At 42.7% G+C, this 16,816-nt stretch overlaps 1 protein-coding gene across 1 annotated transcript in view; it reads left to right on the forward strand.

Annotated features, from left to right (window-relative positions):
* LOC143172032 (3',5'-cyclic-AMP phosphodiesterase 4D-like) overlaps nucleotides 1-16,816 on the forward strand; it is a 462,605-nt gene that overhangs the window by 267,451 nt on the left and 178,338 nt on the right. Inside the window, exon 2 of the mRNA XM_076361252.1 lies at nucleotides 6,024-6,215. Coding sequence (XP_076217367.1) covers nucleotides 6,024-6,215 — 192 coding nt within the window. The remainder of the gene's footprint in view (nucleotides 1-6,023; nucleotides 6,216-16,816) is intronic.

A 16,816-nucleotide genomic window follows, 5' to 3' on the forward strand; every position in this document is an offset into this window, starting at 1 on the left:
ACGGAGAGGACATGAGGAAGTGGGATGGAAAACCTACTGCCACCCTAGGGGCACGGGTACGCGAATTGCAAGGGAAAAGAATCACAGAAAGAGGTTCTTCCAGGAAAATTGCTGCTCCAGTTTCCAGTGGGCAGTTCCCCAGACAGAGTAGAAGGGCTGATCTTAATGGAGAGACTTCTGACTCGTATTTACAGGAAATGAGAAACGAATACTATGACGAGGACAAGAGGGGCCCTGCCTCCAGCCAGGGGGAGGAAAGGGACAACCGGGTTTACTGGACTGTGTGGATTCGGTGGCCTGGCACATCAGACCCACAGGAGTAGAAGGCTCTAGTGGACACCGGTGCACAGTGTACCCTAATGCCATCAAGCTATATAGGGGCAGAACCCATCTGTATTTCTGGGGTGACGGGGGGATCCCAACAGCTAACTGTATTGGAGGCTGAAGTAAGTCTAACTGGGAATGGGTGGCAGAAGCACCCCATTGTGACTGGCCCAGAGGCTCCGTGCATCCTTGGCATAGACTACCTCAGGAGAGGGTATTTCAAGGACCCAAAAGGGTACCGGTGGGCTTTTGGTATAGCTGCCTTGGAGACGGAGGAAATTAAACAGCTGTCCACCTTGCCTGGTCTCTCGGAGGACCCCTCTGTTGTGGGGTTGCTGAAGGTCGAAGACCAACAAGTGCCAATCGCTACCACCACGGTGCACCGGCGGCAATATCGCACCAACCGAGACTCCCTGATGCCCATTCATGAGCTGATTCGTCGACTGGAGAGCCAAGGAGTGATCAGCAAGACTCGTTCACCCTTTAAAAGTCCCATATGGCCAGTGCGAAAGTCTAATGGAGAGTGGAGACTGACAGTAGACTATCGTGGCCTGAATGAAGTCACGCCACCGCTGAGTGCTGCTGTGCCAGACATGCTAGAACTTCAATACGAACTGGAGTCAAAGGCTGCCAAGTGGTATGCCACAGTTGATATTGCTAATGCGTTTTTCTCAATCCCTTTGGCAGCGGAGTGCAGGCCACAGTTTGCTTTCACTTGGAGGGGCGTCCAGTACACCTGGAACCGACAGCCCCAGGGGTGGAAACACAGCCCCACCATTTGCCATGGACTGATCCAGACTGCACTGGAACAGGGTGAGGCTCCAGAACACCTGCAATGCATTGATGACATCATCGTGTGGGGCGACACAGGAGGAGAAGTTTTTGAAAAAGGGAAGGAAATAGTCCAAATCCTGCTGAAGGCTGGTTTTGCCATAACACAAAGTAAGGTCAAGGGACCTGCACAGGAGATCCAGTTTTTAGGAATAAAATGGCAAGATGGACATCGTCAGATCCCAATGGATGTGATCAACAAAATAACAGCCATGTCTCCACCAACTAGCAAAAAGGAAATACAAGCTTTCTTAGGCGTCGTGGGTTTCTGGAGAATGCATATTCCAAATTACAGTCTGATCGTAAACCCTCTCTATGAAGTGACCCGGAAGAAGAATGATTTCAAATGGGGCCCTGAGCAACGACAAGCTTTTGAACAAATTAAAGAGGAGATAGTTCATGCAGTAGCCCTGGGGCCAGTCCGGGCAGGGCAAGATGTAAAAAATGTACTCTATACCGCAGCCGGGGAGAATGGCCCTACCTGGAGCCTCTGGCAGAAAGCACCAGGGGAGACTCGAGGTCGACCCCTAGGGTTTTGGAGTCAGGGATACAGAGGATCCGAGGCCCACTATACTCCAACTGAAAAAGAGATATTGGCAGCATATGAAGGGGTCTGAGCTGCTTCAGAAGTGATCGGCACTGAAGCACAGCTCCTCCTGGCACCCCGACTGCTGGTGCTAGGCTGGATGTTCAGAGGGAGGGTCCCCTGTACACATCATGCAACTGATGCTACATGGAGTAAGTGGGTCGCACTGATCACACAACGGGCTCGAATAGGAAACCCCAGTCGCCCAGGATTCCTGGAAGTGATCATGGATTGGCCAGAGGGCAAAGATTTTGGAATATCGCCAGAGGAGGAGGTAACGCGTGCTGAGGGTCCCCAATGTATAATGAACTACCAGAAAATGAGAAGCAATATGCCCTGTTCACTGATGGGTCCTGTCGTCTTGTGGGAAAGCATCGGAGGTGGAAATCTGCTGTATGGAGTCCTATGCGACAACTTGTAGAAACTGCTGAAGGAGAAGGTGAATCGAGCCAATTTGCAGAAGTAAAGGCCATCCAGCTGGCTTTAGACATTGCTGACCGAGAAAAGTGGCCAGTGCTCTATCTCTATACTGACTCATGGATGGTGGCAAATGCCCTGTGGGGGTGGTCGCAGCAATGGAAGCAGAGCAACTGGCAGCGCAGAGGCAAACCCATCTGGGCTGCCGCATTGTGGCAAGCTATTGCTGCCCGGGTGGAGAACCTGGTTGTAAAAGTCCGTCACGTAGATGCTCACATACCCAAGAGTCGGGCCACTGAAGAACATCAAAACAACCAGCAGGTGGATCAGGCTGCTAAGATTGAAGTGGCTCAGGTGGATCTGGACTGGCAACAGAAGGGTGAATTATTTCTAGCTCGGTGGGCCCATGACACCTCAGGCCACCAAGGAAGAGATGCAACATACAGATGGGCTCGTGATCGAGGGGTGGACTTGACCATGGACACTATTGCGCAGGTTATCCATGAATGTGAAACATGCGCTGCGATCAAGCAAGCCAAGCGGTTAAAGCCCCTCTGGTATGGAGGACGATGGCTGAAATATAAATATGGGGAGGCCTGGCAGATTGATTATATCACACTCCCACAAACCCGCCAAGGCAAGCGCCACGTGCTTCCAATGGTGGAGGCAACCACCGGATGGCTGGAAACATATCCCGTGCCCCATGCCGCTGCCCGGAACACTATCCTGGGCCTTGAAAAGCAAGTCCTATGGCGACATGGCACCCCAGAAGGAATTGAGTCAGACAACGGGACTCATTTCCGAAACAACCTCATAGACACCTGGGACAAAGAGCATGGCATTGAGTGGGTGTATCACATCCCCTATCATGCAACAGCCTCAGGGAAAATCAAACGATACAATGGACTGTTAAAGACTACACTGAGAGCAATGGGTGGCGGGACATTCAAACATTGGGATACGCATTTAGCAAAGGCCACCTGGTTAGTCAACACGAGGGGATCTGCCAATCGAGCAGGCCCTGCCCAGTCAGAACTTTTACGTACTGTAGATGGGAATAAAGTCCCTGTAGTGCACGTAAAAATTATGCTGGGGAAGACAGTCTGGGTTATTCCTGCCTCGGGCAAAGGCAAACCCATCCGTGGGATTGCTTTTGCTGAAGGACCTGGGTGCACTTGGTGGATAATGCGGAAGGATGGGGAAGTCCGATGTGTACCTCAAGGGGATTTGATTTTGGGTGAGAATAGCCAATGATCTGAATTATGTGATGTTAAGTACTAATTATAGTTATAATAGTTATACTAATAATACACAGATATACTAATCATACTAATAATATTATATGCCATACTAATGTTATTACAATAAGAATCACCCAGACTAATGAAGAATAACTTCAGTGAAACCAAGCGAAGCACAGTGATGATGGTACCAGAACTGACTTCAACATGAAACAATCCAACACCACATACCATCTCCATTTTTCCTGCGCTGAAAGATTATTATGACAGATGGAGCCCGAAGTTATTGACTAAATGAACTCACCGAACGTTTTAGAGGGATGGCCCACAGACCAAGGGAATGATATCTGTGTGTGTGTGTGTATATATCTAAAAAAAAAAAAGCAAGGGGGGTGGTTATTAATGAAAATGTACTGGAAAATATGAGACTTGAGCATGACGCAGATGGTATAGAATAAGGGGTGGATATTGTCCTGGTTTCGGCAGGGATAGAGTTAATTTCCTTCCTAGTAGCTGGTACAGTGCTGTGTTTTGGATTTAGGATGAGAACAAAGTTGATAACACACCGATGTTTTAGTTGTTGCTAGGTAATGCTTACACTAGCCAAGGACTTTTTATTTTTCCATGCTCTACCGACTGAGAAGGCTGGAGGTGCACAAGAAGCTGGGAGGGGGGCACAGCCAAACTGGCCAAAGAAACATTCCATACCATGTGACGTCATGCTCAGTACATAAACTGGGGAAAGCTGGCCGGGGGGGCCGCTGCTCGGGGACTGGCTGGGCATCGGTCGGCGGGTGGTGAGCAATTGTACTGTGCATCACTTGCTTTGTGTATTATTATTATTATTTTTATTATCATATTATTATTATTTTCATTTTATTTCAATTATTAAACTGTTTTTATCTCAACCCACGAGTTTTTCTAACTTGTGCTCTTCCAATTCTCTCCCCCATCCCACCGGGGGTTGGGGGGAGTGAGCGAGCGGCTGCGTGGTGCTCAGTTGCCGACTGAGATTAAACCACGATTAAACAAAGAAAAAGGCCATGGGAATGCTGTCACTTCAGTGAAACATTACAGCTGCTGACACTGCAACCTCAGGTTAATGGTAGATAACAGCAAGAAACAAGCTAGTGCAGAGAGTAGCATGTACCTGCTGTGACACCTGTGCCAGGTTGAAATCTAATCAACAGCTGACATGTACTGCATATTTTCTCTTCTGCTGTCATTAGATATAATTGAAAACCGGTGGGTGTCCTTCATGTGAACAGTTTTTAAAATGAGTACTTTAGATGCGTTCATTACAAATACATATTATCATGCTGACACTTATCCATATTTTAAAAATCATGTGATAGATCCTCTGTTCATCCCTCATTCCTAAATGCTTTAGCAGCATTATTTAAGTTCCCATTAGTATGGCAAATGAGCCCAAGTAGTTATAAGCCAAGGTCTCATACACACCTTTTCTAATATGCTGTAAAACTAAAATTGATCTTTGGTTTTAGAGACACAAAGAACCAGGGAAACAAAAGTCATCTTCCACTTCTGGCTGGATAAAATGTGCTCCATCTTATCAGATGCAGACATAATCTTACTAATCCACACATTTGTGACCTCTGAGATTGCATACCACAACACATTAAGTCTAGAAACTGAGCCACATGCTCCAAAAGGACTCCATATGGTACAAAACACATCTATCAGGCTGCTAAGCAACACAGGTTGCCATGAGCACGTCCTAGCACTGCTCACCCTGCGTTAGTTTCTAATTGATTGCGGACACTCATTCAAGGTCTTTGCACTGATTTTCAAAGCCCTTTGTGGAACCGTCACAGACTATGTGAAAGAGCATCTCTCCCTCTCTTTCTTTCTCTCTCTCCCTGCCCCCCTTCAGCGTCTCATGATGGCAGTGCTCCCTAGGAATGATAAACTTGTTTACCACTCAATACCAAATATAATAGCTAGAAGTGCTGGATCTAAACTGTGTAGTTCAAAGACATAAGACAAGAATGGCCACAGAACTCGCTCTGCTTGGCAGTGAGCGTAGAACTCATTTTTTCGTTCCGGTTGTAAAATGTCAACTCTCTCTAATGCATACAAACATGCCCAAGCACACACATACATGTTAATCCCATTCCAGTGCTTTGTTTATTGAGATAAGACAAAATACGTTCTTGAAGTATTTGGGTAGTAATGAAATATTAGGGTTGGGTACTCGATAGCAAAAGAGCACTCAACTGCTTTCCAGGGAGACAGGATAATGAGGGTCTAGCTCAGGAGACATGGGGCCTGAGGAAGAAAACGAAACATCATGTTTCTTCAGGTACAGAGTTCATGGATACTTTGCATGCAGAAAAGCGCATGGCTTACTGTATTCCTAGTAGTGGGTTTTTTTCTCTACCAAATTTTTTTTCATTCAGACTTGTTCTTTTTGGTTATCAGCAATTTTAAAGTATATTTCATGTGTGCCTTGTTTTTGGCTTTGCAGTGGACTTGACCATGTCTTGATTTCCCCATTATTATCAAGAAGCAATTACCTAGTGATAAATTTGTCAGAAGAATGTTTATTACTTTCAAAATTCTTACGTCAATGGCATAAAACTTTTTCTCCTATCATTTTGCAGTTTCGATGTAGACAATGGTACATCATCGGGACGAAGTCCCTTGGATCCCATGATGAGCCCTGGATCAGGGCTAATTCTTCAGGCAAATTTTGTCCACAGTCAACGTAGGGAGTCTTTCCTTTACCGGTCAGACAGTGACTATGACCTTTCTCCAAAGTCCATGTCCAGGAACTCCTCCATTGCCAGTGATTTGTAAGTACATTATAAAATAATTTTAGCCTATGTTTTGTCCTCCTCTATCATTGGGTTAAGAGTTTTCCAGCCACAAGAAATTTCTTTTAAGAATCAAAGACAATAATCATGCTATTGAAGTTGTGGATAATTGTTGTTTGTTTATTCCTTTAATCAAGCTTGTGTTTGTTTCTGCAGTTTCCTGAAAGTAAGGATATCATGAGGGTGTACTTGATGTGTTTATGCACTATATTAGCTTTGACAGAATAATGAAGACAACTGATACTGGTGTATCAAAATGCTAAAGAGAACTCTGATTTCTTGGCTATTAAGTTCTTTTCAAGACAAGCAATACAAACTCAATTTCTGCTTCTTGAAGTTCTTAAGAAAAATATTCCATTTATTTGCACTAGGTATTTTTAGGTTTTTAGAGAAAAGATTTACCAGCTGGCAGAAATTAATAAATTCAAGAGAGGCAAAAATTATTTCAAATACCCTTTTAACTAAGCAGCAAAATTTTAACAAAAGGCCTTTGGAAAGTTATTCTATCCTCTCACTGGAGCTGACTCTTTTTCTGTGATGTGTGTATTTTCTGCTAGTAGATCATACTTTGCAAGTATGTGTAGATGCCAGGTTGCATGGGTAGTGGAAGTCAGATGCAAATCTCTGTTTATTTGTAAGACACTAAAACCATGTTAAATATCCCAGCTTCTAGTCACCTGTAAGTAGTAGAAATCAAGAATAACTAATTTTTTTGTTTGTTTGCTTAATCTGCTCCAAATTTCACTGCCAAATAGGTGTTTATGGTTCAATTATAAACCACTAAAATAAAGGACCAGGCTTGTAAGAGTCCCTTAGTGAACGAGGAAGTCCAAAGCATTAAAAATCCAGCATTAATATAAATGCTGTTTTTTAATGAGGCAAAACCCAGTAAATATTCTCTTTTAGAAATAACAGAGTCAGTATGCACAACAAAGGAAAACTATTATCATAATAATGAGCAAAATTTCACCTGATGTTTAACTTGCAATCATTATAATTGGACACTCCTATTCTCAGCTTACATATAATTTTTAGAGATGTTAATTAGTCCATCTAATTATAGCTCTCTTCCTATGTATGTGTGTCCTGGTTTCGGCAGGGATAGAATTAATTTCCTTCCTAGTAGCTGGTACAATGCTGTGTTTTGGATTTAGGATGAGAACAAAGTTGATAACGCACCGATGTTTTAGTTGTTGCTAGGTAATGCTTACTTGGGTTATTCCTGCCTCGGGCAAAAGCAATCCCACGGATGGGTTTGCCTTTGCCCGAGGCAGGAATAACCCAACCATCTGTATGTTGCATCTCTTCCTTGGTGACCTGAGGTGTCATGGGCCCACCTTGCTCTGCTTCCATTGCTGCAACCACCCCCACTGAGCATGACGTCACATGGTATGGAATGTCCCTTTGGGGACACGACATGACAATGTGTCAGGATGAGCAAAATTCATGCCTTTACAGAGAGTTTGTGTAAGGTCCATACCTCAGTTAAGCCCTGTAGATTGAAGTACCTAGTAAGCTTTGTGCCCAGTGTGACCAATTTTGGTTGAGACAAAATGAGTGAGAAGACGACCAATCCATCTTGCGTTGTTGTAAGGAAAAATGCATTTCACTTGCAAATGGTGACCTCCATCCAGCAAATCTTCCTCTGACATATAACCTTTCTTTTAGATGTACAAGAGTCAAGCTTTTAGTGTGGCACCTGTGCCAGGATACCATTTGGAAAGGGGAGCAATCCAGGTCACTGCATTGCTTAGATGAGTCATTTCAATTAAGAATTCAGTTAGTGCTCCATCCTTGAACTCATAATCCACTTCTGCATTTCCTAGAATTCTGGGTAATATTTCAGCACATGGCAGTAAATTGGATAAACAATTTAATTACTGAAACACTGAGCACACTTTCTTCTTTGGATATTTGTATCTATTCTTCCTTTCAAAATTTTCTTAAAACACATCTGCATATTAAATTTATAGGACCCTGCATATTAAATTTATAGGACCTCACATCTGGATAGATTTCCCCTGTCATAGAGAAGCTGTTGTACTAAGAAGGTAGATATTCCTGCCACTGTTTAGGATGGGAGCACATTAGGAAATGTAAAAGGCAAGTTGTTTTAACCATGGAATATTAATCATATATCAGTAAGCCTAATTATAATAAGCTTGATTATATCACAGAAATGAAGTAAAGGAAAACCAAGGAATGAAAGAGGGGAAAGTTTAAAAAGAGAAAATAGTGAAGGAAAAAAAAAAAGAAAAAATACCACAAAGCTCTTTATATATGAGTTCAAGAAGAAACTGGATGTGCTCATGGAAAGGAAACCCACTGAAGATTATTAAAATAGAGAAACCACTCTGCTTCAGGATATTCCTAAATGAGGTGGAGGCTGGAAGAATTGTCAGGGGAAGTATCACACAAATTTTAGATTACTCCCAAATTGTCCTGTTTCCTTTTTGCATCTATATACATGCTTAATTTTAAGTATTGCATTTTTCTTATTCATGAGCATAAAACAAAAACATACACATCATTCAGGTAATGCAGATGAATTAATTGTGCATAAGAGTTTAACCTAGAATCCCCTGATTCTTCAGTACTTGAGTTACCAACCTCAATATTTCACTTTATAAAGCAAAATAGAAAACAAAAGGCATGCATCTTATATTTGGAAGGAATATAACATAAAGATTTCTGGCATTTCCATTACTCTCAAATAGTGTGCTTACAATAATACATTCCACTTCAGTAGCAGCAGATGAAACAAAAACAAAACTTCAAGATTTAGTCAAATATGGAGTATCGTGATCAAAGACAGCCAGTGGATGGCAGTGCTAAAGTACTGAATTCATCATTTTGCCCTTACTTATCATTTGTGCTGCTGCAGCAGCTCTGAGCTGCAGCCGAGGAAGGGAACTCAGTTGTGCTCAAGTCTTTGCAAACCCAAGATGAAAAGATGGGCTCTGCCACAAACAACTTAAAATCAAAGCATAAGATTACAACCAAGAGACTAATACAGTCAGATACTATCCCCAGGAGAAGGTACAACGTGAGTCCCTATGCCCAAAGTAGTAAACCTCACAGAGCAACTGAAGGGAGTTTCATTCAGTGAATTGAGATGGAAAGTAACAGAAACAAGGGCAGAGAAGGGGGAGGTGGAAAGTTTTTAAAATCAGAGAGACTAAAATATATTTTAAAGTGAGGAGCCAGATTAGCTAAGGAAAACAATAAAAGACAAGGATGAGTGCAAGGCTGCTCAGATGAGAGAAGGTTAGTGGGACAAATGTGGGTGCAGTTATGGCATTGAAAGAGGCAGAAAAAGCAGCTGTATGGTAAGAAAGGAAAAACGAATCAAAAGGAGTGGGAGTCAGTAACATTTTTTCAATTATCTCTTGGAAGAAATAGCGTGGTCCTACAGAGAAAAAATAAAGTAGAACAAGGAGATGATATGAGAAGATTAGAAAAAGCCATTCAAGATAGTAAACTAGAGAGGCAGGTGGTTTAGACAGGAAGATACAAGGTCCAAGACAGAAGAGCACAGATGTGTTGTGAAGCCTGCCTATGGGATTTCCAGCAGAGAGATGAGGATGTGCAAGAGCAGGGGAAGTGAATGAGTGAGCCAGTGAGGATGAATGAGCCAATATGAGGAATTACAGGGCAGGATCTGTGATGTGTTATGGAAATTACGCATGCCAGCCACCATAACAGGATTCGACTCTAGGTTTCCACTGAATCAATAAGCTGAAAAGAGATTCTTCTATAAAGTCCTTTTTATTAATAGCGCTACAGCTCGAGCTGGGTGCCTCCGAAGAGGGACCTCAAACAAAGAAATCCCTGGGCAATTATACCCTTACAATCTAAATTCCCCACCCCTCATGCGACAGTTCGGACCAGTAGTAATATTAGGGTCTGGGGTCTTCCTGTTCTTCGTTGGGTCCTTTTATTGTCTCTAGGCAGGCTGTTTCTTTTCTTATCTACAAGGTTGCAGCTTCTGTTAATGAACGTAGCTTCTTTATCTTCTGGCCTGAACCAGCTCTGAGGCCTTCTTTTACTTGACTAGGTAAAAGTTCAACATATCTAGGTGAAAGTTCACAGCTTGCGGCCTAAGGCTTCATCAAATTTAGCTACTGATGCTAAGCAGGTTATGCTAAACAAGTTCTATATAAGTAGTATACCAAATCAGATGAGAGACAGGAAATAAGTTTAAAGGGAAGGAGAATAAAGAATGGAAAATTAAAAAAAACACAAACAAACCCAACAGCACAGTTGCAACACAGAGAAAAAAAGGGACCAGAAGCCAGCTGAAAGATGAGAGAAATCATCAGTGTTGTATTGGAAGAATTGTCAGGTTTACATTTGAAGACATCAGTGAAACAGCTTTGAATGCGGATGTCTTGCAGAGGTGGCCTGATTACTTAATACTCACCTGTTTAAACTGCTATTGCTGCTCAGAACTTGAAAATGCAGACAGAGGCAGCAGCCGTAACACTTTTTATGCCTTTCTTGCTAAAGGATCACTGCTCTGATTAATGGAGCATGAGATCAAATTAGTAGAGAATCTCCGTTTTAGCAAAAACCAGGTCTCTAACCAGACTAAAAAATGGATTCTTCAATAAAATCATCAGCACTCTCATGAACGCTAGAAAGAAGCCAATAAGCAGTCCACTGGCTGGGGCAGAGCCCATATTTTAGCTACCACTTTAAAGGGAGAAAAGCATATGTAGTCCCCCTGTGATCCTGAAGAAACAGACCAGAGTGTAGCAGACCACACCAGACCAGAGGACCCAGACACTCTTGCTATACAGAAGGCTATCTAAGCTCCACTATGTCTTCTGAATGTATCTAGGGGAAAAAGTATCTGACAATAAGCCCTCCTTAAGTCTACCCTTTTCCCACTTCCACAAGGTCACAGAACACAGCTCAGAGGCAACATCCTGGTCTTTCAAGGACTTGGCCAACTGAACCTCACTCAGTAAAAAAGTAGCTGGTGTGGGGAGTTTTAGGGGCTGCTTTAGAGAGGCTCAGCACTGTTTCCTTGATCAGGTGAAATATCAGTATAAGCTCTAATTAGTTTAATTACACAAAATTTGCTAATTTCTATTTAACTTTGCTTCCATCTTTATAAGTACCAGAACCCACCCAGGGAACAGTGACCATAGGACACTGCAGGGTCATTGGCCTGGTGATCTGATAAATGGCCAAATGGCTACCAGTTACTCATGCCCAAAACTGGCCAGCCTACTGCTCTTCCACCAATACCTTCTGTAGATAGTAGCATCCCTCTGCTGCTGTCCCTGATAAAACAAATATCAAAAGGATGCAATTTACTCCAGGATTTTTTCCTTATAACTACAGTAAAATCCTGCCTTCTCGTAGAGGACATGCTGCTTTGTAGACTGTATTTGAATGTATCTGTAAACCTTGGCTTCACGTTTACCAAAAAAAAAAAATCCTCTCTTTGAATAATAAAAGCCAAATGTGGACTACTTTGGAACAAAGAGAGGCTCTGTAGTCTGATAAACATGGATACTGACATACAGAGATTTGGCATGTTTTTTTTCAGGATGAATTATCCCCATCTTCAATAGCTGGAGAAATAGTTGTGGGATTTTTAATTTGTGTGGGTATTTTTTTCCAAAATAAAGCCAAAATAATCTGTAATTTTTCAAAGAATAAAGAATAATAGAATTATTCTGGCTGCAAAAATTACCTTAAATAAAGGGAAATTCCAAGATAGGGAGTTCCCTTATTTGTCAGTGACTGGCAGGTCTGGTCCTGACCTGAAGCTGCAAACAGGCTGAAATATCCCTTTAACTGGCATGTGGAACAACTGCCAAAGAAGAGAATTTTTGAGGTAAACTCGCACATGTTTCCCAGTTCTCGACAGTCTGTTCAGTTTTTAAAAAATTGCATTGTATTCAATCTGGATCAGATTCATAAAGGGAAAGTACTTTAAAATAATGGCAGACAAAGACGGCAAACCTGGACAGTTAATAAGGTTCACCTGAGCCTTTAATATGCCAATAAAATCATGAAATGAGGATATATTTTCTCATCTAGAACAGGAAGCCAAATTACTAGTGATACAGCTTATTCTGTTTCTGAGTCAGGAAGGCCTGGATTTATTAATAAAATGCTGTGAACCTCATTGGTCTCTACGGCTTCCTGAGGAGGGGAAGTGGAGAGGGAGGGGCTGATCTCTTTTCCCTGGTATCCAGTGACAGAATGTGTGGGAACGGTTCAAAGCTGTGTCAGAGGAGGTTCAGACTTGACATTCGGAAGCATTTCTTTACAGAGAGGGTAGTCAAACACTGGAACAGGCTTCCTAGAGAGGTGGTCGATGCCCCAAGCCTGTCAGTGTTTAAGAGGCATTTGGCCAATGCCCTTACTAACATGCTTTAACTTTTGGTCAGCCCTGAAGTGGTCAGGCAGTTGGACTGGATGATGTTGTAGGTCCCTTCCAACTGAACTATTCTATTCTATTCTATTCTATTCTAATATGCATCTGAAGTTCGGGAGAAAAAAAACCCTTTTCCCTGAAAGGTTCTGCATAAAGTTCTGGCCAAGATTCTAGGAGAGCAGAAAAAACACGCAGTTACTTAGCAGAGTAATTGCACCTCAGTTTAACAAATTAGAAATAATTGTCTGTCTTTCCAGATAAACTGCTGTTGAAATTCCTTATGATTTATCTGGTTCTTTTCTCAGAATTTGTGATATCACTATATGGAAGAGTTGAAAAGAGCCAGTTAAATTTCAAAGTCAAACCTGCTTTAAAAAAAAATCTTTTAAGATGTATTTTCTATTTAATTTCAGCTTATAAACAATTTTTAATGAAAAAATGTATTAATTTGCTTGAGACATTAATTTATCCATGCTAAGAAATGTACTTACATGGCTTTAGGAAAAATAGGCCAATATTTTGCTTCATTAGGTTTGGCTTTTTTGTTCTTAAGATCTTTTAAATTGCATAAATCTTCAGGTTGCAGCTTAAATTAAGCTAAGTAATTAGTAAGTCACTTAGAATCTTTTTTGAGTTATAAACATAAACATTTTGAAAAAAGACTACTGTGTCCTTTCCAGTTGCTTGGGACATTTTACAAATGCAATCCAAAACAAAGAACTCAATAATATCCAATTTGCTTGCATTTTGATAATAAGTTTGAGCTAACTTCATTTGTTGATCAGGAAATCAGTTATGGTATAAACAAAAAAAGAGTATTTTTGCATTGAGAAGGCTTCTTTTGATGTGTTTTTCAATTCAGGAGATTTTAAGGTGTTCTAATATGCCTTTATATGATTGTTGAATCAGGATTTTTTTTTTATGAAATGCAAATTGATTTTATCTTACATTCAGACTATACAGAATCATTATTGGGTTTATGTCCTAATACTAAAACCTAATCATTTTCCAAATATAACTCTCAGCTGTGAAACACATCAGTTCCCCTTCGAACACTTTTAATGTGTCAGGCTTTTTTTTTTTCTCTTGTGGAAATAATGGGTGTTTGAAATAAAATGGCAAGTTACTTAGAGCTCCTGTGCTAAACAAAGCAGACTAAATTCATAAACCTCTTCAGTCAAAGGTGGCATGTTATTAAAAGCATGGTACCAAAACCGATTCTTAGCTGGGATTTCAGCTAAATCACAACAATGCTCATCTCCAGGCTTGCTGCACAGAGCTACTGCTACAGTGGAGGGGAGGGAGGATGGGTGTGTTTTGCGTGTGCGTACGTGTGCATGCAATAATGAAGGATGAGAGCAGTGTGGAGAAAGGGTACTTTGTAAAGAGGGACTTGAAAGTTTTGAGGGAAGCCTCTTAGACTGTTTTTCCAGCTTAGTGATCACCTACATGTACAGGCTGAATTTATTTCACAACCCAGAAGAACATTAGTTCTTGTTTCATCCCTCAGGGCACAAACAATGCTCTGTATGCTTGCAATGATGCTAATGCTGTGTTAGCTGCGGAGTTTGTTCTCTGAAAATAGGCAATCTGAAATTCTGATGACTTTTGCCTTGTTTTTCTTGAAGTCATCTTGTTTCTTCTTATATACATACATTTAGGGGCCTTTGAATTTGGTTAGGAGACCCCATTTTCTAAACCTTGAAGCTGAGACAATCTTCTTGTGGCTGGCTGAGAGCAAGCTCGCTCATGCTGGGAAGTTACCTTAACTAGTGTCCTGGTTTCGGCTGGGATAGAGTTAATTTTCTTCCTAGTAGCTGGTACAGTGCTGTGCTTTGGATTTAGGATGAGAATAATGTTGATAACACACCCATGTTTTAGTCGTTGCTAAGTAGTGCTTGCACTAGTCAAGGACATTTAAGCTTCTCATGCCCTGCCAGCGAGAAGCTGGGAGGGGGCACAGCCAGGACAGCTGACCCAAACTGGCCAAAGGGGTATTCCATACCATGTGATGTCATGCTCAGTATATAAATTGGGGGAAAGCTGGCCGGGGGGCCGCTGCCTGGGGACTGGCTGGGCATTGGTCGGCGGGTGGTGAGCAATTGCATTGTGTATCACTTGTTTTGTATATTCTTTTATTATTATTTCATTTCAGTTATTAAACTGTTCTTATCTCAACTCATGAGTTTTCTCACTTTTACTCTTCCGATTCTCTCCCCCATCCCACCGGGGCAGGGGGGGAGTGAGTGAGCGGCTGCGTGGTACTCAGTTGCTGACTGAGGTTAAACCACGACAGTCCTTTTTAGCGCCCAATGTGGGGCTCGAAGGGTTTGAGATAACAACAGATTAACCAGAGCGCATTAAGGAATTTATATCTGTTAACAGTTGCGGGTCACAATGTTGGTTCCTCTGTTCTCGATATTGGTTTGTCTGATCTGCATTGTGCTCTTTTTTTTGCTGTACATGTTAAAGATTGGTGTTGGTTTTTGCAGTTTGCTGTGCTCTGCAGTGATTGGTGATGTTTTGCCTGGGAGGTTTGTTATTACAACACTGGCCTTGAGCTTAATCTGGTATTTGAGCTTTGTACTGAAGCCATTACTGTACTTAGGGTACCACTTCGTGGAGACAATTAGCAATTACAGTCCTTCCTCTGAGAGGTTTGTTATGGAGGAAATACAGAATGGCAGCATCGCTACCTTCTTCTATGATGTTTCCTCCTTCATTACAGTAACTTTTAAGTATCTTGAACATCCTTGGGTAGTTAAGATACTTCTATTGGTATTTCTTTGGAATATTGTTTTGGTTTTGCCTAAGGTTAATAAGCAATTTAAGAATATCATCCAGAGATCTGCCCCAAGGCTGGACAGTTATGAGTGGCAGGGTGTGTGGGATAGGATGGGCAAGTACCTAGGCCAATGGGCACCCCCAGTGTTTTGGAACTTCACCCCTGAGCAAGTGCAGAATCCTGAAAAATAGTAGAATATTTGGACAAAGTATGCTGTCACCCTGGCAACTCCAGAGAGATGCAGATCATTGTAACGTGCTGGGGCGTGGCCCATGCCTACCGAGCCCTGTTCAACACTGTCATGACCCAGACTGGGTACCTCAGGGGGTCGTAGTGGTTTTGTGATTCCCTTGGGCTAAATTAAGGTGAAACGACACCAGACGATCAATCAAACGTTTTATTTATGGCAGAAGCAACCTGAACTTGGAAAGTGTAATGGTAGGTGGCGTGGGTTCTATTGAGACATTTATAAGAAGAAAAGGAAAGAGAGGAAAAGGAAAAAGAAAAGAGAGAAAGAGATCACCACCCTTGGATCCCGCAATGACGACTGCAGACGTGTTGATCATCCGGCAGTGGGCGCGCGCACGTGGCTCCTTGCAGTGGCGCCTTTTATAGCCTAGTCCCCGCCTCTCGGCCACGCCAGTCACGCCCCTTGGGGAGTTATGTAACTCCTGATGTCCTGCACAGGCGCCACCGGGGGGGGAGGGGCGGGGGGTGGTCGTGAAAAGGTCTTTTGGGTGGTCGTGGGCCCCTTCCTCAAATGAACTTTGTATGACCTCAGGGCATATATGGTGCGTTGTCCTGCCGGGCCTATCAGAACAGGGAACTGCGCACCCTCTGGCATGCCCTCCGTGTCCCGTCAGCGCCTCTCACCTGTGGTCCACCGCTGTCATGCAGACTGCAACCTGCTTTGCTACAATGTTTGAGACATTAACTCTTTCAGTCTCTCACAAACACTATTCAGTACCCTCAAGGGGAAGAGAAGGTCTCTGAATCTGACGATAAAACAACAGGCCCTACGGCCACTCCGACCCTGGCGACATGCCCTGTGGCTGAACCAAAGAACCAGCCTGTGCCGGTATCAGTCGCCCCTGTACACAAGAAGAAATCTTGGAAGAGGAAGTCTGCTCGTTTAGTAAAGGAGGAAGAAGCTTCTTCTAAAAGGGAGCCAGAGGAAGAAGTGGATGAGGCAGACTAACCTGGAGTAGGGCCATCACAAGAACAGGAGGAGGAGAGACAGCCGCTGATCAGGGAGGAAGAAGAGGAAGAATTCATAAACGAGGCAGTAACCACCCGATCTCTATCCCTGAGAGAGCTGCGAGAGATACGAAAAGATTTCAGCCGTCGTCCAGGCGAGCATATTGTCACCTGGCTGCTCCAATGCTGGGATAATGGAGC

This window comes from Aptenodytes patagonicus, chromosome W (assembly GCF_965638725.1).
Source record: "Aptenodytes patagonicus chromosome W, bAptPat1.pri.cur, whole genome shotgun sequence".
Classification (NCBI taxonomy): Eukaryota; Metazoa; Chordata; class Aves; order Sphenisciformes; family Spheniscidae; genus Aptenodytes; species Aptenodytes patagonicus.